This window comes from Strix uralensis, chromosome 22 (genome assembly GCF_047716275.1).
Source record: "Strix uralensis isolate ZFMK-TIS-50842 chromosome 22, bStrUra1, whole genome shotgun sequence".
Classification (NCBI taxonomy): Eukaryota; Metazoa; Chordata; class Aves; order Strigiformes; family Strigidae; genus Strix; species Strix uralensis.
This window is the reverse complement of record NC_133993.1, coordinates 8,723,351-8,743,037: the sequence shown is the minus strand read 5'-3', so window position 1 is coordinate 8,743,037 and position 19,687 is coordinate 8,723,351. Positions and strand designations below refer to the sequence as shown.

Here is a 19,687-nt window from a genome sequence, read left to right as displayed (position 1 = left end):
CGGGGGGGTTCCCATCCCACGGGAGGTGTGATCCTGGGGGGGGGGGGGTGTCACATCCCAAAGGGTCCATCACTGCGGTCCGAGGTGGGGCGGGGGGGTATCAACTTCAGAGCTCGGGGGGGGGGGGTGGGGGGGGGCATCCCGAGGGTCCCATGGGACAGGGCGCGTGGGTCCCCACCCAGCTGCGTGTTCTTTTTTTTTGGGGGGGGGGGCCGCAGATTGAGTGAAGCGTTGCGGGGGGGGGGGGGGCTGGTCCGCGTGTGCGGGCACGGTTGTGCGTGGCGGGGGGGGGTGGGTTGGGGTGTGCGTGACCTCCGCACGCGTGGGGGGGTGGGGGTGGGCGGGGCGTGTAACGGCCCCGCCTCCCCGGCGCGCACGCGCGGGGAGTGACACACACACACACCCCCCCCGCCCTCCCCGCAGGTGCCCGGTGGGAGGAGGAGGAGGAGGAGGAAGGCGCTGGGGGGGGGGATGTGCGGCCCCTTTAAGGGGAGTGCCCGGAAGGGCGCGCGCCCCGCCCGGCCCCGCCCCCGCCCCGCAGCGCACCGGCCCCGGTGGGGCGCGGTCGGTGGCGGCGGCTGCGGGAGCCGGTGCGGGCCATGGCGCGGGGCCACCGGCTGCTGCGGGTGGGGCTGGGGCTGCTGCTGGGCGCCGCCGCCGCCGCCTTTAACCTTGACCGCGATTTCCCGGTGCTCAAGGAGGGCGCGACCCCCGGAGGGTTCTTCGGCTTCTCGGTAGCGCTGCACCGGCAGACCGAGCGGCGGGAGCGGTGCCTGTGAGTGCGGGGCGCGGGGGGGGGTCCCCAGGGTTCGGGGGGGGCGGGGGGGTGAGGGTCCCCGGGGTAGGGCAAAGGTAGCCCCGAGGCTGCCGGGGGGGGGGGGCGCCGGGAGGAGGAGGAGGAGGAGGAGCTGGGGGGGCTTTGGGTTTAGGGAAAGGGGTGTCGGGGGGGTCTGGAGGCTGCGGTGGGATGCGGGGGGGTCCCTCGTGGGAGGAAGCGCCCCCTGAGCTCAGGGTAAGGGGGGATCCGGGGTGTAAAATAGCTCCGCGGGTGTTTCTCCCCTTCTCGTGGCTTTGCTCTGCACCCCGTTATTGGAGGGGGGTCCCATCCTGACCCTGGGCTTTCCCTTATTCCCTGGGTGCTGAGCACCCACTGAGGGGTCCCCTGCGCGGGAGGGACACGGGGGGGCAGAGCGGGGACACGCTGTGACAGCAGCGGTGGGCAGGGAGCCTGGCAGCCACCCCGGGAGGTGGGGGCTGTCCCCACGCGTGGGGTCCCGGCTGGGCACTGCCCGCACTGACCCCCCCTGGGGCGGTTTGAAGCCCCTCGGGCCCCCCCCTTCAGCTCTGGCGGGGGCTCCGCGTCCCCCCACCCGCCACCCCGGCTCTGCCGACCTGTTGAACTGTAATTCCTGCCGCCTAGCGAAACCCCAACAAAAGCCCTTTTCAGCTGGTGCATTCCCCGTGCGATCCCACCGCTGTCACTCGCCGGGTCCCCTGCTGTCCCCCCCTCCTCAGCCAGACCCCCCCCCTGACCCCGCCACGGGCAGCATCCCCGGCTCCCGTCCCTCCTGGCCGGAGGTGCGAGTCGCGTGTGCGAGTTGCGTGTGCGCGCTGGGGAGAAGGCGTCGGCGCAGGGCTTGGGTTGGGTTTTTCTCGCTTGGGGGCACAGGTTTTTGCTGGCTCACCCTCCCGTGGAACTCCCGGTTGCGGGGGGAGTGGGGGGGGGCCCTTTGGAGACCTGGAGGGCTCCCTTTTTCCCGCCATGCCCATGGCAGAGAGACCGGCGGCAGCTGCTCCGCATTCCAGAGATGTATTTCGGCCGCTCGCCCCGCCGTGGGACGTCTTGTTGTTGCTCCCGTGCAAGAGGGAGTGAAGTTGTTCCCCGTGGCTCCAGGGCCAGCACCCCAGGGACCCCCCCCCCTCCTCGCAGGGACACGCTGGCTCCCATCCATGGCCGGGTTTCCCCTGGCTCCGGCGGCATCGGAGCAGCTGCCGGGGGCCATCGGGGTTGGGGTTCTGGCTAGCAGCGGGGCAGATCTTCCCGAGACATTGGCAGTGGCCGTCGCCTTGTCTTGGGGGGGGGCGGTTTGGGGGGTTCTGGCGCCGTCAGGGACTTGCAATCCCCCGGCGTGGACCACGTGGCCCATGCGTGTCTGAGCGTGATGCTGGCGAGGCGCGGAGCGGCGGCTCTGCGGGGGAAGGCTTTGGAGCACAAAAAACCCCGGGGGGGCTTGGCACCCCCTTCCCCTGGGAGCCCTCCGCTGCCTGTCCCTGTTTGGAGGGGAGGGGGTGACGGGGGACCCTCATGAGCACAGAGGGGCCGTGGGGTGCCAGGTGCATCTCTGCCTCCCCATGGGGCCTTGCGTGCGGGCAGCGGACCCGGACAGGCTGTGCAGGCAGCTCTGCCTGCGTAGTGCAGGCAGGAGGGGGCCAGGGCGAGTGCAGGCAGCTCCTGCCTAACCAGGGCCTGGCTCGCTCGCTGCAGGCAGGACTCAGGGGGGGCACCTGCCTCTCCTGGAAGTAAATACCGGCCTCCGTGTCCTGGCGGGCAGCTGCCCTCCTGCAAGCCAGGGAGCTGCCTGCCCCTCGCTCCTGCCTGCGGGGAACAGTGCAGGCAGGAGCGTGGCCGAGGGCTGGAAGAGCCACAGGGTTTGCTCCATCCCTGGGGGTGTCCGTTGTCCCCCAACCTGGGGTGTCGGAGCCATTCTGGGTGGATGTGGGGACCGGTGCAGGTGTGGCCCCCCCCAGCTCTCCCCATTCCCAGGGCACCCAGCCCTGCGCTTCCCCCCCACCTTGGCAGAACCGCCGGATGGGGTGGGGGGTGCTGGGGCGGGGGGTGCTGAGCTGGGCTGCAGCACCGCAGGGGTGAACCCGCTCCCCTAATTCAGCCGGTGAGGGATGGAGGCTCCCCGCGCCCTTTGCTCGCAGGTGCAGCCCCGCCACAGCCGGGGTGGGGACAGGAAAGGGACGCTTCCTGCCATCGTCCCCGATTGGGGGGGTGCATGGGTGGGGATGGGGTGTGCTGTGCTTTTTTTTTTTTTTTTTTTTTTTTTGGGGTGGGGGGGGGCCTGATGTTTGGCCTGGCTGCGACGTGGCTGCCGCAGGTGTCGGTTGGGTTGGCGGTGGGGCGAGAAGGATGCTCCCAGGGCACCGCTGGCATTCCCGGCGGGGTGGGGGGAGCCGCTTCCCGCCCGGGCACTGGCGGGGGGCCAGGCCAGCACGGCACAGCCGGCGTGACGCCCCAGTCCCGTGTGTGTGTGTCCCCTCCACCCCCACGGTGTTTTTCATGGCTCGGAGCTGTGCCCATGCAAAGGTTTATTTGCTCACCCCTCCCCAGGCAAGGTGGAAGCGTTATCTGCCTCCCCGAGATTAAGAAACTCCTTCAGCTGCCCGGGCCGGGTCCGGCCGCTCCTGCTGGCTCGGACGAGGAGGTGGTTCGGCTTGTGGCCACGCTGGCGGGACCCGATGGTGCCAGAGGAATCCCACTTGTGGGTTTGGGGGGTCCCTGAACAACACAGGGACACTGAGGCACGGGGGGGTGTGTGCCAGGTGGGCTGGGGGCCTCGTGTGTGCAGCCTGGGGGGAGGCAGCACCCACATCTCCAACCTTCTGGGTGCCTCAGTTTCCCTCCTGTGTGCGTGGGGCAGCAGCGGCTCTGCCCGGCTGGTCCCGGCTGGCCGGTGGGGAGGAGGGGAGCGTGGCCGGCAGCGGGGCCAGCTGAATTCCCAACTTTCCCTCCCCCTCGCCTGGTTTTCCTGCCGATTGCCAGAACCGGCCTGGCCACGCTCCCCCCGCCTTGGCCAGGGGCCGGTGAAAGCTGCCGGGGTCCCGCTGGGCTGTGGCTCCTCGCCAGGCAGCGGGGGGACAGATACGCCACGGTGGGGGGGCATCCATCCGTCCGTCCGCCTGTCCGTCCATCCCTCGGTGCTTCGAGGAGCCATTTCTCCCCCTCTCCCACCTCCTTCCCGGTGCGGGCATCAGCAGATTTGCCTGCCGAGGGCTCCCCGGGGGGGCATTGATCATTGCAGAGCCCGCCCCCCTCCCCGTGCAAACATAGTGGCACTGGGAGGGAGTTGGGTGGTTTGGGGCTGGCCTGGAGCCTTGTGGGGGTGGGCTATGCTGGGGGTACCCCTCAGTTGCCTGCCTTTGGGGGTTCGGGGGGGTTGGGGGGGGTCCTGCAGCCCAGTCATGGAGCTGAGCTCTCAAACCTGGAGCATCTTCCAGCCCCGGCATGGGGGGAGGTTTGGGGAGGGTCCCTGTGCCCCGCTGTGCCGTCGCTGCCTGTGACCAGGGATGGAGCAGGGTGGGGTGCTGTGCCGCAGCCCCCACCCTCCTGCCCCCCCCTTCCCCTCCCACCTCGGCCCTTGTCACCCCTCGAGCGTGTCGGAGATGGATGAGGCGCTGCTCTCACTGCCCAGCTGCTCCCCGCCTGCCGCCCACCCTGGGGAGGGGGGGCTCTGGGGTAGGGGGTTGTGCTGCTGTTCAGGGGGAGCACAACCCCCCCGCATTGCAGAGCCCTTCGAGGCTGAGCCCACCCCACCCCCCCGCCGTGCAGTCTCTGCTCCCCTTGCTGCCCTGTCCGGGTTCAATCCCCCTTCACCATCCTCATCAGACCTTTCCCACCGCGGGGGTGGCCACATTTCGGGCCACCGTTTCGCTCCCCTCCCGGCTCAGCCCACACCAGCGGGGAGCCCCCACACCACCGTCCGTCCCCCACAACAGCTTGCCAGGGCGGATTAGGACGGAGCACGGCCTCTCGCATTCCTGCCTCCCTCCCTTCCCAGCCTCCCCCTCTCGCTGTTTGGCCATTCTCTGCTGTCCGAGCACAAGGCCTGGGCTGAGCCCCATCTCCTCACCCCCCCCACCCCACCCCCCCCCACTCGGGTGGGACCAGTGCCACAAACTGGTCCTGGCCTCCCTGAGATGGGAGCCCCAGCAGCCCAATTCCTGGTTTTCCTGGGTCTTGAGGTAGCTGGGCTCTGTGGGGCACTTTGGGGGATGCCTCTGCATGTTGTGTTCCCCCCCTGCCCTGCTCTGGTGGGGCTCAGAAGCCCCCAGCATCCAACAGACACACACCCCCCCGCCCCAACCCAGGAGCAGAGCCTGCGGGTGGGCTGCCGTGCTGGGAAGTCTTGGCTGGAGGCAGCGAGATGCCGGAGCAGCTCGGATTTGGTGGCCCCCCCAGCCCCGGGACCTGTGGGGCACGGCCGTGGTGGTGGCTGGGAGCCGGGGTCTGGCCAAGCCAGGACCACCCAGGGAGGTGGGGGGCAGGTCCCCCACCATAGCAGCACCCCCTATGCGTGTCCCTGCCCCCAGGAGCCACGCTGACTCTGGGGCAGCACCTGGGGGCTGTGGGTCCTACTGGGGCTCAGGGTGGGGGGGCAGGACCCCCCCCCAGCTTCTTCCTCCAGCCCTGAGTCACATCGTGGCTGCACTGAGTCACTTCTCTTCCAGGTAAGTGGGGACAATGGTGCCTCTTGTGTGTGTGTGTGTGTCATTGTACCCCCCCCCGCCATCCCTCAGGTGTGGGGGGCGCAGGAATTAGTGGGGCAGATTCTTTGTGCCAGGCTGGAAAAATTCAGGAGGAAACAACCTCGCCTTTGCACCCAGGGGGTCCCGCTTTCCTGGAGGGATACGGATGTGACTGGCACCCCCAGCCCAGCATTCCCAGGGGGGGAGCGCCCCCCCACCCCACCCAGTGCACCCCTTTGGGATCTCTTCTGCGGCTGAGCGACGCCGTCCGTCCGTCCGTCCCCCCCACCTGCAGCATCTGGCTGACTCAGCCGGAGCGATGCCGCCGGCGGTGCCCGTCACCGGGCGGGCGCGGGGAAGAGGAGGGGGGTGGCGGGGGGGCCCTGACGTGCCTGGGCGGGGGCTGCCTGGGGCCCCACATTCCTCCTGCATCTGGGCTTTGAGTCAGCCGCCCCGGCGCTGCCCGGACGCGCCCGCGGCCTCGCATTGCTCAGCCCTGCCCGGCGCAGCCTCCGCGGCCGCGCTCCCTTCCTGGGGACGGTGGGATGGGGACAACCAGGCTTGTCCCCGTCCTCGCCGGTGGCTGCGCTGAGAACTGGCCAACTCGTTACCCAAGTGTCCCGTGATAAGGTCTAGGGGTTGCAGCAGCTACCTGGGTGCCTGGTGTGGGGGGGGGTGTGTCCCCCTCCCCTCCCCAGCATCCTGCCTGTGAGGGGGGACACGCTTCCTCTGCTGGCACGCTGCGGCCGTGCCTCCTCCGCGCCATTGTCCTCGCGGTCCCGAAGGACTTCCCGGCGGAAAGGCTGGCCTTTCCGGAGCCCCCCGGGCACGCCGGGTCCTCCTGCTGTCCCCCCCAACCTGCTGATCCTGTGCCCTGCTGCTACCTGGGGGTCCCCAGCCTCTTCCCTACTGGGGAGCTGCTTGTTTTGGGGTGGGAGTTGGGGGGGGTTAAGGTGGGCACTGGGGTCACTTTTGTCTTCAGTATCACCTTAGAGCCCCAGAGCGCACGTGGAGGTGGGCTGTGAGTGTTGCATCACCACCCTGGGCACCCCTCCAGGGATGCCAATGTTCCCCCCCCCACACCTTCTGCGTGGCACCGCCGTGACTCAGCTGGGATTTCTCTGCCCCTCGGGGGGCCTGAGTCACCCCCGGAAGGGTGCTGCCTCCCCCAGGGACCCCCAGTGCTGCCCAGACCCCTCCTGGGAAAGGAGATGCATACGTGTCCCTCCTGGAGCTGGTCCCAGCTCACCCTCCCCATTCCTGGGGGGTCTCCCCCCCCCCACGCCGGGACGCCCCTGGCGCGGCAGCGAGCCTGTCTGCTGGACACGCCGCAGCTGTGCCGTGGGGCCTCGGCCTCGCCGCCGGCTCAAAGGTTGGCCGGGAAGGGCTGCGGCTGTTTACACAGGCCCGGGGGGGGGCCCCGGCGCTGGTGGGGGCCGGGTCGTGCCGAGCAGCTCCCCGCTTTGCTGTCCCATAGCGAGCACCGTTCGCGGGTGTCAGCCAGACCCCCTGTTCCTGCACCCCCTCCCCGTGCACCGGGATGGGGGGGGCTCAGCCATGCGCCCCGTCTGGGATCGGGTCTGGCAAGGAGCGTGTCTGTCGGTCTGTCCCCCACCTGGGTAGGGGGGGTCTGTCCCTTTGCTGTCCTGTGAGACCTTCCAGTGGGCTGGTGCACCCGCATCCTGGGGGTGAGAGGCTGGGTGCTGCCAGCCCCGTGCATGCCCATTCAAGGGGGACCCCCCCCTTCCTTCTCTGGGGCTGGGGGTCTGCTACCCCCCGTTATTTGGGGGTGTCAAGGCGTGACGTGCTCCGGGGAAGCAGCTCCCGTCCCCTCCAAGCACCTCCCGGCCACTGTCACACCCCAGCACCGTCTCCCCAGGACAGCCTGTCCACCTCTGCACCCCCAAAATGAGGTGGGGGGCACTGGGGCAGGTGGACCCCCTGTGCCCCCACATCCCCCTCACACACTCTCTGCTCCCCCCCCTCCCAGGCTGCTGGTGGGGGCCCCCCGAGATGTGGAGCCGGCGAACGGCACACGGACGGGCGCTGTCTACGCCTGTCCCCTCACCGCCTCCACGAGCGACTGCCAGCGGCTCGACATCGAGCTGAAGAGTACGTGAGCACCCCGGGGCACCCCGAAACACCCCCCCCCGGCATGCAGAGGAGGGGCTCTGGGGTTGGGGGGATCCCCACTCTCATGCTGTCCTTTCCTCACCCAGGTGAGCCGGACAAGGCCATCATCGATGACATGTGGCTGGGGGTGACGGTGGCCAGCCAGCGGCAGCCGGCTGGGAGGGTGCTGGTGAGTGTCCCTGCACCCCAATATTCCATCCTGGTGCCGAGCTGCCGCCTTTCACGACTGCGCCAGGGAGCTGCTGGTCCTTTCACGAGGCCTTGCACATGTCCCCTGGCAGAGGCACTTTGGGGGCTCCTCTGTCACCTCCTTGTCTCCCTGTCCCCTGGCGCAGGGAGCTGGGGGGTGACAGGGTGCTTGGAGCCCTCTCCGGGGGCTCTCGGGTGGCAGGATGGTGTCGTACCCTATAGACCATCGTAGCCAGGATAACGCCGTGACGTATGGGCTGCGTTAACAGCAGGGCAGGGTGGTGTGTACGGCCTGGCGCCGGGATGGGCACACACTTTGCTGGGTAAAAAACTGGCTGGATGTCAGGGCCCAAAGAGTTGTGGTGAACGGAGTTAAATCTGGTTGGCGGCCGGTCACGAGTGGTGTCCCCCAGGGCTCGGTGTTGGGGCCACTCCTGTTTAACATCTTTATTGATGCTCTAGATGAGGGGATCAAATGCCCCCTCAGTGAGTTTGCAGATGACACCGAGTTAGGTGGGAGTGTTGATCTGCTCGAGGGTGGGGAGGCTCTGCAGAGAGACCTGGCCAGGCTGGAGCGATGGGCTGAGCCCAACTGGGGGAGTTTCATTAAGGGCAAATGCCGGGTGCTGCCCTTGGGCCACAACAACCCCCAGCAGGGCTACAGGCTTGGGGAGGGGTGGCTGGAGAGCTGCCAGTCAGAGAGGGACCTGGGGGGGATTGGTAATGAGCCAGCAGTGTGCCCAGGTGGCCAAGAAGGCCAATGGCATCCTGGCTTGTATCAGCACCAGTGTGGCCAGCAGGGACAGGGAAGGGATCTGACCCCTGGTGAGGCCGCCCCTCGATGAGTGGGTTCAGTTTTGGGCCCCTCACTCCAAAAAGGCCATTGAATGACTCGAGCGTGTCCAGAGAAGGGCAACGGAGCTGGTGCAGGGTCTGGAGCACAGGTCTGATGGGGAGCGGCTGAGGGAACTGGGGGGGTTTAGTCTGGAGAAGAGGAGGCTGAGGGGAGACCTCCTGGCCCTCTGCAACTCCCTGAAAGGAGGGTGCAGGGAGGGGGGATGAGTCTCTTGAGCCAAGGAACCAGCGGCAGGCCAAGAGGGAATGGCCTCAAGCTGCGCCAGGGCAGGGTCAGACTGGCTCTTAGGAAGGATTTCTTTGCAGAAGGGGTTGTTGGGCGTTGGAATGGGCTGCCCAGGGCAGGGGGGGAGTCCCCATCCCTGGAGGGGTTGAAGAGTCGGGTTGAGCCAGCGCTGAGGGATCTGGTGGAGTTGGGAATGGTCAGGGTGAGGTTCCTGGTGGGGCTGGAGGAGCTTCAAGGGCTTTTCCAACTGAGATGAGTCTGTGATTCTGATTCTGTGATGAGGGCAGAGGCAGCACAAGGAGCAGGGGGTGCTGGCCGTGGGAAGGAAGGGGGCCATAGCCCCCCCATTTTTTGGGGTGCTGCAGGCGCTGAGGTGGGTGCTGGGGGCTGTCCCGGCAGGCCTGTGCTCACCGCTACACCAAGGTGCTGTGGTCGGGCAGCGAGGACCAGCGGCGCATGGTGGGTAAGTGCTACGTGCGAGGCAACGACCTGCGCCTCAACATCAGCGACGAGTGGCAAACGTACCACAACGAGATGTGCAACTCCAACACGGACACCGACGAGACCGGCATGTGCCAGATGGGCACCAGCGCCGGCTTCACTGCCAACATCATCTATTTCGGGGCGCCCGGTGCCTATAACTGGCAAGGTGTGTGTGCCTGGGGAGGGGCGAGGGGGGACCCCCTTCCCTGGGGACGCAGCGTACCCCCACGGGGCATCCCCTCGTGTGACGGGTCTGGAGCACAGGTCTGATGGGGAGCGGCTGAGGGAACTGGGGGGGTTTAGTCTGGAGAAGAGGAGGCTGAGGGGAGACCTCCTGGCCCTCTGCAACTCCCTGAAAGGAGGGTGCAGAGAGGGGGGAGGAGTCTCTTGAGCCAAGGACCCAGCGCCAGGACAAGAGGGAATGGCCTCAAGCTGCGCCAGGGCAGGGTCAGACTGGCTCTTAGGAAGGATTTCTTTGCAAAGGGGTTGTTGGGCGTTGGAATGGGCTGCCCAGGGCAGGGGGGGAGTCCCCATCCCTGGAGGGGTTGAAGAGTCGGGTTGAGCCAGCGCTGAGGGATCTGGTGGAGTTGGGAACGGTCAGGGTGAGGTTCCTGGTGGGGCTGGAGGAGCTTCAGGGTCTTTTCCAACCGAGATGATTCTGGGATGCTGTGCCTGAATGCGCACACACGTTTGCATGGTCATGCGTGTGCACCTCGGCGTGTGCTTCTCCACACACCCCTGCAAACCTGCTGCCTGTGGGTGAACGTGTCCGTGCACACGCGTACGGCCATGGGGGTGCGAGGGGAGTGGGTGCCGAGCCAGGGGTCCCCCCCACTGCGGGGTTAACCCCCCCCTCCACCGGCTGTTGCAGGTACCGACTACATGCTGCAGCGGGAGATGTGGGACCTGCACGATTTCTCCTACCCCAACAAGAGGAATGGCAATACCTATATAGGTGGGGGGGCAGCAGGGCAGGGGGCTTCCCCCTCGGAGGGATTTGGGGTGAGGAGGAGATCAGGGGGGATGTGGATTTAGAGGGAACTTTGGGGTGGATGTTAAAGGAGTGTGGAGTTTAGGGAGGCTTGGAGACCCCCCCAGGGATGGTGTGAGTAGGGAGATGGTGGTGCCACCATGGTGTTCAAGGGGGGCTGGAGGGGGTCATGGCGGGGGGATATGGGGTGTGGGGATGTGGGGGGGTTCCTGTGCTGGCCCCCATCTCACCGGGGGGTTTGGTGGCAGGGTACACGGCGGAGGTGGGCAGCGCGGTGCTGCAGCAGGACGCGGTGACGGTGGTGACGGGCGCCCCCCGGTACAAGCACACGGGCGCCGTGTACCTGCTGAGCCGCAGCCCCCAGCAGACGCTGCAGAGGAGCCTCCTCCTCCCCGGCCACCAAGTTGGCTCCTACTTTGGCAGCGCCGTGGCCCTGGCAGACCTCAACAACGATGGGTAAGGGCCGGGGGGGCGCGACCCCCCAGCTCCTGGTGGGTGGGGGCATCCCGCAGCTCAAGGGGGTCTGTGGGTCACAGCATCAGGGGGCACAGCTCTGGGGGTGAGGAGTCTTTTTTTGGGGAGTCATAATTTTATGGTTTGGGGAGGGGAGGGGGCGGATCCCCATCACTTCTGGTGTGTTGGGGTGGGGTTGTGTCACAGCCCCCAGCCCCAACCAGCCCCTTGGCCCCGCAGGTGGCAGGACCTGGTGGTGGGAGCCCCTTACTACTTCCAGCGGAAGCAGGAGGTGGGGGGAGCAATCTACGTCTACATGAACGAGGTGGGGGACTTCCAGCCCAACCCCAGCCTGGTCCTCACCGGCCCCAGCTACTCTGCTTTCGGCTTCGCCGTGGCCAGCATCGGGGACGTCAACCAGGACGGCTTCCAGGGTGAGGGGCTGGGGACCACTGTGGGGGGAGCCTTTGGGTGAGGGTCCTGCTTGAGGGTGTGTGGTGGGTCTCCGGTGAGATTTGGGGGGAAGAGAAGGGGAAATGGGGGGCGTCTTGGTGGGGGGGTGTGTTCAAGGAGGAGAGGGGCTGGGTGAGAGTTGGGTGCAGGGGGGATTGAAGAGGGGCTGAGGCGGTGCAGAGGTACTGTGGGGCTGCCCCCACCCTGTCCCTGTGGGGCTGACCCTGCTCTTCTCCCCCCAGATATCGCCGTGGGGGCTCCTTTCGAGGGGCCTGGCAAGGTTTACATCTACCACAGCAGCGCAGAGGGGCTGTTAGACAAACCCCGGCAGGTAACGGCCCCGTGGGGAGCCCCTCACCGGGGCTCCGGATCCCCTCCGAGCATCCCTCGGCTCCGGGGTGGGATCCCCAGATCTATGGGGCTGGTGAGCAATGGGGGACACCCACATCCAGGTGATCAGCGGGGCGGATCTGGGCCCCGCCAGCATGCGGACCTTCGGGTACTCGCTGAGCGGGGGGCTGGACGTGGACGGGAACTCCTACCCCGACCTGCTGGTGGGCAGCTTGGCCGAGAGGATCGTCCTGCTCAGGTAAGGGAGCGGGTTTCCCACAGCCTCTGCCCTCCCTGCGACCTCCCGGGGACAGATCCTGCCTCTGCCAGCACCCCGGCGCAGCAAGGTGGCCACAAAGTGATGTGCCCGGCGCTGGGAGCTGGCACTGAGGGGCTGTGCCGCTGTGGGGGGCGGGGGGGGATGCTCAGCTGACCCCCATCTCTGTCCCCAGAGCTCGACCTGTGATCAACATCTTAAACAAGACCTTCACAGTGACCCCCAGCAAGGTGGACCCTGCCCGGTGCACGCCCGACTCCTGGTGAGCCCCCCCCAGTGCGGCCAGTCCTGCTCGTGGCACTGGGGTGCTGGCAGCTCCGCTCATGGCCCCTTTCCCCCCCCAGCATCACCGTGACCGTCTGCTTCTCCTACAACCAGAGTGCTGGAGACCCCAAGTACAAGGAGAAGATCAGTGAGTGGTCGGGGGTGTGGGTGTGAGTGCGTGTGTGCACGGGGGAGTGAGTTGGGGGTGGGGAGGGGGGTTGTTCACCAGCACTCGTGCAAGGGTGTGCGCACACACAGGGACACGTGTGTGTGCTGGGGGGGGGCGTGTGAGCACATGTGTGGGGAGGACGCTCCCCCCAGGAGTGCTACAGGCTTGGGGAGGGGTGGCTGGAGAGCTGCCAGTCGGAGAGGGACCTGGGGGGGATTGGTAATGAGCCAGCAGTGTGCCCAGGTGGCCAAGAAGGCCAATGGCATCCTGGCTTGTATCAGCACCAGCGTGGCCAGCAGGGACAGGGAAGGGATCTGACCCCTGGTGAGGCTGCCCTTCGATGAGTGGGTTCAGTTTTGGGCCCCTCACCCCAAAAAGGCCATTGAATGACTCGAGCGTGTCCAGAGAAGGGCAACGGAGCTGGTGCAGGGTCTGGAGCACAGGTCTGATGGGGAGCGGCTGAGGGAACTGGGGGGGTTTAGTCTGGAGAAGAGGAGGCTGAGGGGAGACCTCCTGGCCCTCTGCAACTCCCTGAAAGGAGGGTGCAGAGAGGGGGGATGAGTCTCTTGAGCCAAGGAACCAGCGGCAGGCCAAGAGGGAATGGCCTCAAGCTGCGCCAGGGCAGGGTCAGACTGGCTCTTAGGAAGGATTTCTTTGCAGAAGGGGTTGTTGGGCGTTGGAATGGGCTGCCCAGGGCAGGGGGGGAGTCCCCATCCCTGGAGGGGTTGAAGAGTCGGGTTGAGCCAGCGCTGAGGGATCTGGTGGAGTTGGGAACGGTCAGGGTGAGGTTCCTGGTGGGGCTGGAGGAGCTTCAAGGGCTTTTCCAACCCAGATGATTCTGGGATTCTGTGACACGCACGTGTTGGCGTGGGGGTTGCACACACGTGTGTGCAGGGGATACCTGTGCATGTGAGGGGTTGTGTTGGAGGCACACGCGTGTGTGACAGCCACGGCGCCCCGCTCTCCCCGCAGCCCTGGAATACACCCTGGAGGCAGACAAGGACCGGCACCCCCCCAGGGTCAGGTTTTTGGGGACCCACTCTGCCACCTACCGTGGCATCTTCCCCATGCCTGAGACTCGCTGTGAATCCAAGGAGCTCCTGCTGCTGGTGAGCGTGTGCGAGTGCACACGTGTGTGTGTGTGCACATGTGTGTGTGTGCGCACTGCGGGTTGCTCTCCACATGGCACTGGAGCTGGGAGAACGGCTCCTGGAGATGGGGAGAGGGATGGTGGGGTGCAGGGCCAGGAAAAGAGGTGGGAATCCATCCATCCATCCTGTGATGGGTTTGTTGGGTCTCGTGAGCAGGAGCTGGTACCCCAGACGTGGCTGGGGGCTGCCTGGTTGCGGCTGGAGCTGGAGGGGGGCTGGGGAGGGAGCCAGGGCTTTGCTGTGATCTCGGCCACCCCGCAGGACAACATCCGAGACAAGCTGCACCCCATCGTTCTCTCCATGAACTACTCGCTGGTGGAGAAGCCCAGGACCTTCCAGCTGGGTCCCCATTCCCTCGACGCCTTCCCCGTCCTCAACCAGGACCAGTCCCACGAGAACGAGACCAAGGTGCTGGCGGGGGGGTGGCGGGTGGGTGATGGAGATGCTGGGCTGCCCCAGCGAGCCTGGCCTGGGGGGCTGGGAGAAGGCTCACGGGGACACCCCTGTCCCTCCAGATCGAGTTCCAGAAGGAATGTGGCTCCGACAACAAGTGTTACAGCAACCTCCAGCTCCAGAGCAGCTTCGTCACTGACCAGAACCAGCCCCTGCCCAGGTGACAGCGGGTCCCTCCGGGTCCCCATCCACCTCTGCCACCCACTGTGCCACCCCCTGGGTCACGCGTCACCCCTCAGCCTGCCCTGGGCTGTGCTGGGGTTTTGGTGGGGGGGGTGGTTCTCCATCCAGCTGGGGTGGGGCCACCCGTGTGCTGAGCAGGGCCGGTCTCTGCGCAGGCTGAACGGTACCCAGGTGCTGCAGTACAGCCGGGACGTGCGGAAGCTCTACCTGAGCATCAACATCACCAACGTGCCCACCACCCCCTCCAACGGCGAGGACGCCCACGAGGCCCTGCTCAACGTCACAGTGCCCGCCAGCCTCCTGCCCTCCTCCGTCCGCCCGGTGGGTGATGCCGTGTCCCCCCCCCCCAGCTGAAAATGTCACACAAGGACCTGGGTGGGCTTTACCGGGGTCTTCCTCACCCTCTTCCCCTCCCCAGAGTGGAGCCTGTACCTTTGCGGAGACGGTGCTGTGCGAGCTGGGCAACCCTTTTAAGAGGAACCAGCGGGTGAGCGCTCCCCCTGCCCCGCACCCAGCCCATTTTTGGAGGCTCAGCAGGTGGGGGGTCCAGCCGAGCTGCTTCACGGTCCCTCTGTGCTGCAGGCAGAGCTGATCATCACCTTCGAGGCCATCGGGATCATGTTGGACACACGGGAGATCTTGGTGTGGCTGGACCTGTCCACGTGAGTGTCCCCGGGTGGGAGGGAACGGGCTGGGAGCGGTGCCTGGAGCGAGGGCGGCTCCTCTTATCGTCGGTGGAAACGTGGTGGTGGATCGGGATGGTATGGGAAGGACGGGGAAGCAGGCAGAGCTCCTGGGGTGGGCAGGATGGGGGGGCCGGGTTCTGCCCTTGGGTCACAACAGCCCCCAGCAGCGCTACAGGCTTGGGGAGGAGTGGCTGGAGAGCTGCCAGTCAGAGAGGGACCTGGGGGGGATTGGTAATGAGCCAGCAGTGTGCCCAGGTGGCCAAGAAGGCCAATGGCATCCTGGCTTGTATCAGCACCAGCGTGGCCAGCAGGGACAGGGAAGGGATCTGACCCCTGTGCTCGGCACTGGTGAGGCCGCCCCTCGATGAGTGGGTTCAGTTTTGGGCCCCTCACCCCAAAAAGGCCATTGAATGACTCGAGCGTGTCCAGAGAAGGGCAACGGAGCTGGTGCAGGGTCTGGAGCACAGGTCTGATGGGGAGCGGCTGAGGGACCTGGGGGGGTTTAGTGTGGAGAAGAGGAGGCTGAGGGGAGACCTCCTGGCCCTCTGCAACTCCCTGAAAGGAGGGTGCAGAGAGGGGGGATGAGTCTCTTTAACCAAGTAACAAGCAATAGGACAAGAGGGAATGGCCTCAAGCTGCGCCAGGGCAGGGTCAGACTGGCTCTTAGGAAGGATTTCTTTGCAGAAGGGGCTGTTGGGCGTTGGAATGGGCTGCCCAGGGCAGGGGGGGAGTCCCCATCCCTGGAGGGGTTGAAGAGTCGGGTTGAGCCAGCGCTGAGGGATCTGGTGGAGTTGGGAACGGTCAGGGTGAGGTTCATGGTGGGGCTGGAGGAGCTTCAAGGGCTTTTCCAACCCAGATGATTCTGGGATTCTGTGACCCCACGGCTCTGGTTGGTGGGGTGGGGGCTGCCCTACGCTCCGGGGGGGCTGTTTGGTGGCGGGAGATGCTGAGCCCAGTGCCTCGGCAGGCAAAGCACCCAGGAGGAGCTGCAGCCCGTGCTGGCCAGGCTGCTGGTGGACTACAGCATCCAGTCCTCGCTGACCATGTGAGTGCCCCCCACCCCCCGCCTCCCCTCCCTCAGCCCCACCTGAATTCGGCTGTGCCAAAACGGTGGGCACGGCCCCCCCCGTGGCCCAGGAGTGGGGCAGAGGGGTGGCCTGGAGATGCTCCCTTGCCCACTCGCCGTGCCTGTCCCCCCTCCCCGTGTCCCCCCCCTGCCCTGGGCCTGTCCCCAGAGCCTCCTCCCACGCCCAGTCACAGTTCAGCGGGACGGTGGTGGGCGAGTCGGCCATGCGGAGGGAGCAGGACGTGGGCAGCCCCCTCGCCTTCGACTTCCAGGTGAGCTGGGTGGGGGGAGCAGCCGGTTCCCCGTGGAGGGGGGGGTCAGGAGTGCCCGTCCCCATCTCCCGCTCTGCTTCACAGGTGAGCACCAAGGGCGAGTCGCTGGGCACCTTGGGCACCATCCTGCTGGGCTTCGAGTGGCCCTACGAGATCCCCAACGGCAAATGGCTCCTGTACCCCACCGAGATCCTCGTCAACAGCAACGAGAGCTGCCGCCCCCCCGGGGGGGTCATTAACCCCCTCAACCTCACCGTGAGTGACCTCGTCCCTGCCGCTTTGCGGGGATGGGTCCCTGCCGCGCTGCGTGGGCACCTTCAGCCCCGGGTGGGCAGAGCTGCCCGGGGGTCTGATGGGGCTCGTTTCCCACCCCCCCCCCCCCACCCTGCAGCTGCTGGAGGATCAGGCTCCATCCCGGCACAGGCGGGAGCTGGAGCCCCCCGAGCCGGCGGAGCCCCCCGTCACCCTGGCCACCGCCAAGAAAGCCAAGTCGGAGGTGGTGCTGGTGAGTGGGGGCTGTAAGGGGGTGGGGGGGTCCAGCAGCACGTTACCCGCCCCCCACCCCTCAGAACCACCGTACACGCGGTGCGTTGGGGACTCTGGTTCCACACACCCCCCCCTCACCATCTTTCTCTCCCAGAGCTGCTCCAAGGGCACCGCTCGCTGCATCTGGTTCGAGTGCCCCCTCCTCCACACCCAGCACCCCACCACCTTCAGCATCCGCGCCCGGGTGTGGAACAGCACCTTCATCGAGGTCAGTGCTGGGGGGGGGACACCCCCCCTGCTACCACAGCACGGCCTGGGGGTGGGGGGGTGATGAGGGGGGGTCAGGGCTGGGCTGCTCCCTTGGGGATGGTGCTGAAACAGGGCGCTGAGTTTGCCAGGTCTCAGCTCAGAAGCTGACACCCGTCCCTTGCCACCCCATCGCCCCTGTCGTCGTGTGTCCCCCCCGACCCCGTCCTCCCTCACCCGTCCGCCCCCCCCCCAGGAGTACAGAGATTTTGACCGGGTGAAGGTGGACGGCACGGCCACGCTCTTCCTCCGGACCCACGTCCCCACCATCACCATGAGGAACCACACGGTGCGGGTGAGCGATGCCAGAGCCTCTTAACTGGGAGGGACTGGGCCCACTGGGAGCTCTGCCCCTGACCAGGCTCTTCTCGGCCCTCCCAGTTCTCCGTGGACGTGGACTCGGAGCTGACGGAGGAGCAGCCAGCCGAGATCGCGCTGTGGCTGGTGCTGGTGGCGGTGGCGGCCGGGCTGCTGCTGCTGGGGCTGATCATCCTCCTGCTCTGGAAGGTGAGGGGGGTGCCCGGATCCCCCTCCCGGGGGTGCAGGAGCCGCGCTGAGACCTGACAGGCTCATGTCACTGGTGGCTGCCATCCTCCCTACCTGGCGAGGGACGCTCAGGAGCGGCAGGCGGAAAGGTGCCCCCCCTGGGGTGGAAGGTGTTTCCCCCCGCCCCCAGGTGGAAGGTGCCCGGCTGCTGAGCGATGAGGAAGAGGAGCAGAGACCCCCCGTTTGTCCCCCCTCCCCGGTGCAAAACATTTCAGGAGCTGCAAAAACACCCCACCCAAAGCAGGGCTGGACCATGGCACCTCCTCGCCCTGTGGCTCCCACCTCCCGCTGTGCTGCAGGGACTGGGGCGGGGGGAGGGGGGGGGTCTCTGGCCCCCTGTGGACCCCCCCAGCCCCCTGGGCACCCCACTCTCTGACCCAGAGGGGTTACGTGGGGCTGCAGGACCACCCGCCCCGCAACATCCCCAGGGGCGAGCATCAGGGTGAGGGTGCAATGGGACACCCCCACCCCACGGGGGTGGCCACGAGCCCCCCCCCGCCCTGTCCCTTGTCCCATCCCCACCCCCTGACCCCTGTCACCTCCTTCCTCGCAGTGCGGTTTCTTCCGGCGGGCCAACACACGGGCCATGTACGAAGCCAAGGGGCAGAAGGCGGAGATGAGGATCCAGCCGTCGGAAACCGAGCGGCTGACGGATGACTACTAGCCGGGGGGGGCAGCCCCGTTGCCCCCCCCCCGGGCGCCCGCGCCACCCGCTTGGTAATGCCCCGCTGGGGGCCGGCTGTAGCGGCGTCCTCCTCCTCTTCAGCCTCTTCTCCTCTTCCTCACTGCCTCATCTCTCCTGCCAGGCCCTAGAGGGCACAGGGGGGGGCTCTGTGGGGTCTCTCCGAGCAGCTCCAGGACTGATGCTCCCTTTGCTCTTCGCCAGCTCGGGGGTCTCCCTCCTCCGCCCCACGCTGACCCTCTCCCCTCCCTCTCCCCCCCTCCTTCCTCTCCCAGTGCGACTTCTTCCAGCGGACCCGCTACTACCGGATCATGCCCAAGTACCACGCGGTGAGGATCCGGCAGGAGCAGCGCTACCAGCCCGGCGGCCTCCTGCCCCGCCGGCGCAAGAAAAACTGGGTGACCAAGTGGCAGGAGCCGGAGAAGTACTACTGACCCCCCCCCCGCCCCCCCACCCCGGCCCCCCGTGCGAGGGGAGCACCAGGGCCGGCGTTTGACTTTGCACAAGTGCGTCTCTCCCTGCCCCAATCCACCCCCCCCACCCCGACGCGGCCGCATCCCGGCTCTGGCTTTTGCACGCTCGTGCCCGCTTCCCTGGGCTCTTGCACGCTCGTGCCTTGCACACTCATGGGGACGTGCCCCAGATGTGCCCCTTCCCCCTGCCCCAGCCCCGTTCGTCGGGTCTCACCCCAGTGCCTTCCCCCCCCCGCCCCCCGCCCCGTGCAGACACTCCTCCCGCCGTGTCCCGTGCGCATCCTCGCACGCCGGGACACACTCGTGTGTGTGTGTGTGTGTCCCAGCGCATCCCCCCCCCCTCCCTCAGCGCTGGGTGTGGGACCCCCCCCGCTCCCTCCATGCTGTGGTGGGGGTGGTGGGAGCTTGTTCCTTCCTCCCCTGCCTCCTCCTCCTCCCCAAAGCAACGCAGGGGCCTGATCCTGCACATTCACCCCCATCCCAGTCTGGATGCAGCTTTGGCTTGGGGCGGGGGGGGGGGGGGGGGGGGCGTGCAGAGCATAAGGCCGTGTCCCCCCCACCCCACAGCCTTATCCCCCGTGGGTCCGTCCCACCCCACGGACGCTGCCCTCGGGGTTAAGTTATTCCGTGTCTCTCCTCGGCGTTTTGGTGTTGAGCCCCGGAGCGCGGTCGGTACTTGGGGGGTGGTGGTGTCCTGCACCCCTTGGCCCCCACTTCCCCCCCCCTACCTTATACCCCCCCCCCCCCCCCCCCCCCCGGGGCCTAATAAAGCCTCGCTCTGGGATTTGTAACCTCTCCTCTGTGTTGGCTGACAGCACCATCGGGGTGTGGGCTGGTGCGAAAAGGGTTTATTTTGGGGGGGGGGGGGGGGGGGGGGGAGGACGCACACACCCCCTGGGCAGAAAGGGGGGAATAAAGTACCCCAGGTGGGCAGTGTCGTGGGGGGCAGTGTCGTGGGGGGCAGGGACATTGGGGGTAAGACCCCGGGAGAGCAGGGCCAGGGGGGGGTGTTATGCTGAGGCGGGGTCATCCCCCCCCCGCCCCGGGAAGGGGTAGCGGGGCGCTGCGGGCAGCGAGGGGTTAAGCGC

The 19,687-nt window shown here is 67.2% G+C and overlaps 1 protein-coding gene across 2 annotated transcripts; it reads left to right on the top strand.

Moving 5' to 3' along the window:
• The first annotated feature begins 526 nt into the window (after positions 1 to 526).
• ITGA3 (integrin subunit alpha 3) lies at positions 527 to 19,394 on the top strand. 2 transcript variants are annotated; one of them, XR_012631945.1, is made up of 26 exons: positions 527 to 775; positions 7,463 to 7,584; positions 7,692 to 7,774; positions 9,275 to 9,524; positions 10,230 to 10,313; positions 10,598 to 10,805; positions 11,043 to 11,236; positions 11,498 to 11,586; positions 11,708 to 11,844; positions 12,038 to 12,124; positions 12,207 to 12,274; positions 13,268 to 13,404; positions 13,708 to 13,854; positions 13,962 to 14,059; positions 14,238 to 14,403; positions 14,501 to 14,569; positions 14,665 to 14,744; positions 15,736 to 15,813; positions 16,004 to 16,106; positions 16,191 to 16,361; positions 16,498 to 16,611; positions 16,747 to 16,860; positions 17,095 to 17,193; positions 17,280 to 17,405; positions 17,998 to 18,161; positions 18,402 to 18,538. XR_012631945.1 is itself a non-coding variant. In XM_074892373.1 (25 exons), the coding sequence occupies exons 1-25, from the start codon at positions 600 to 602 to the stop codon at positions 18,558 to 18,560; spliced, it is 3,159 nt and encodes a 1,052-aa protein (XP_074748474.1). In that variant the 5' UTR covers positions 527 to 599; the 3' UTR covers positions 18,561 to 19,394. The 2 variants fall into 2 exon arrangements, 1 of the variants encoding a protein (XP_074748474.1); XM_074892373.1 differs by lacking the exon at positions 17,998 to 18,161 and having other exon boundaries at positions 18,402 to 19,394.
• The last annotated feature ends 293 nt before the right edge of the window (positions 19,395 to 19,687 follow it).

Coding starts and splice junctions, on each gene's coding strand:
- ITGA3 (XM_074892373.1), top strand. CDS start 600: ATGGCGCGGGGCCACCGGCTGCTGCGGGTGGGGCTGGGGCTGCTGCTG. Junction 7,585..7,691: donor GCTCGACATCGAGCTGAAGA/GTACGTGAGCAC, acceptor TTCCTCACCCAG/GTGAGCCGGACAAGGCCATC. Junction 12,125..12,206: donor CGGTGCACGCCCGACTCCTG/GTGAGCCCCCCC, acceptor TTCCCCCCCCAG/CATCACCGTGACCGTCTGCT.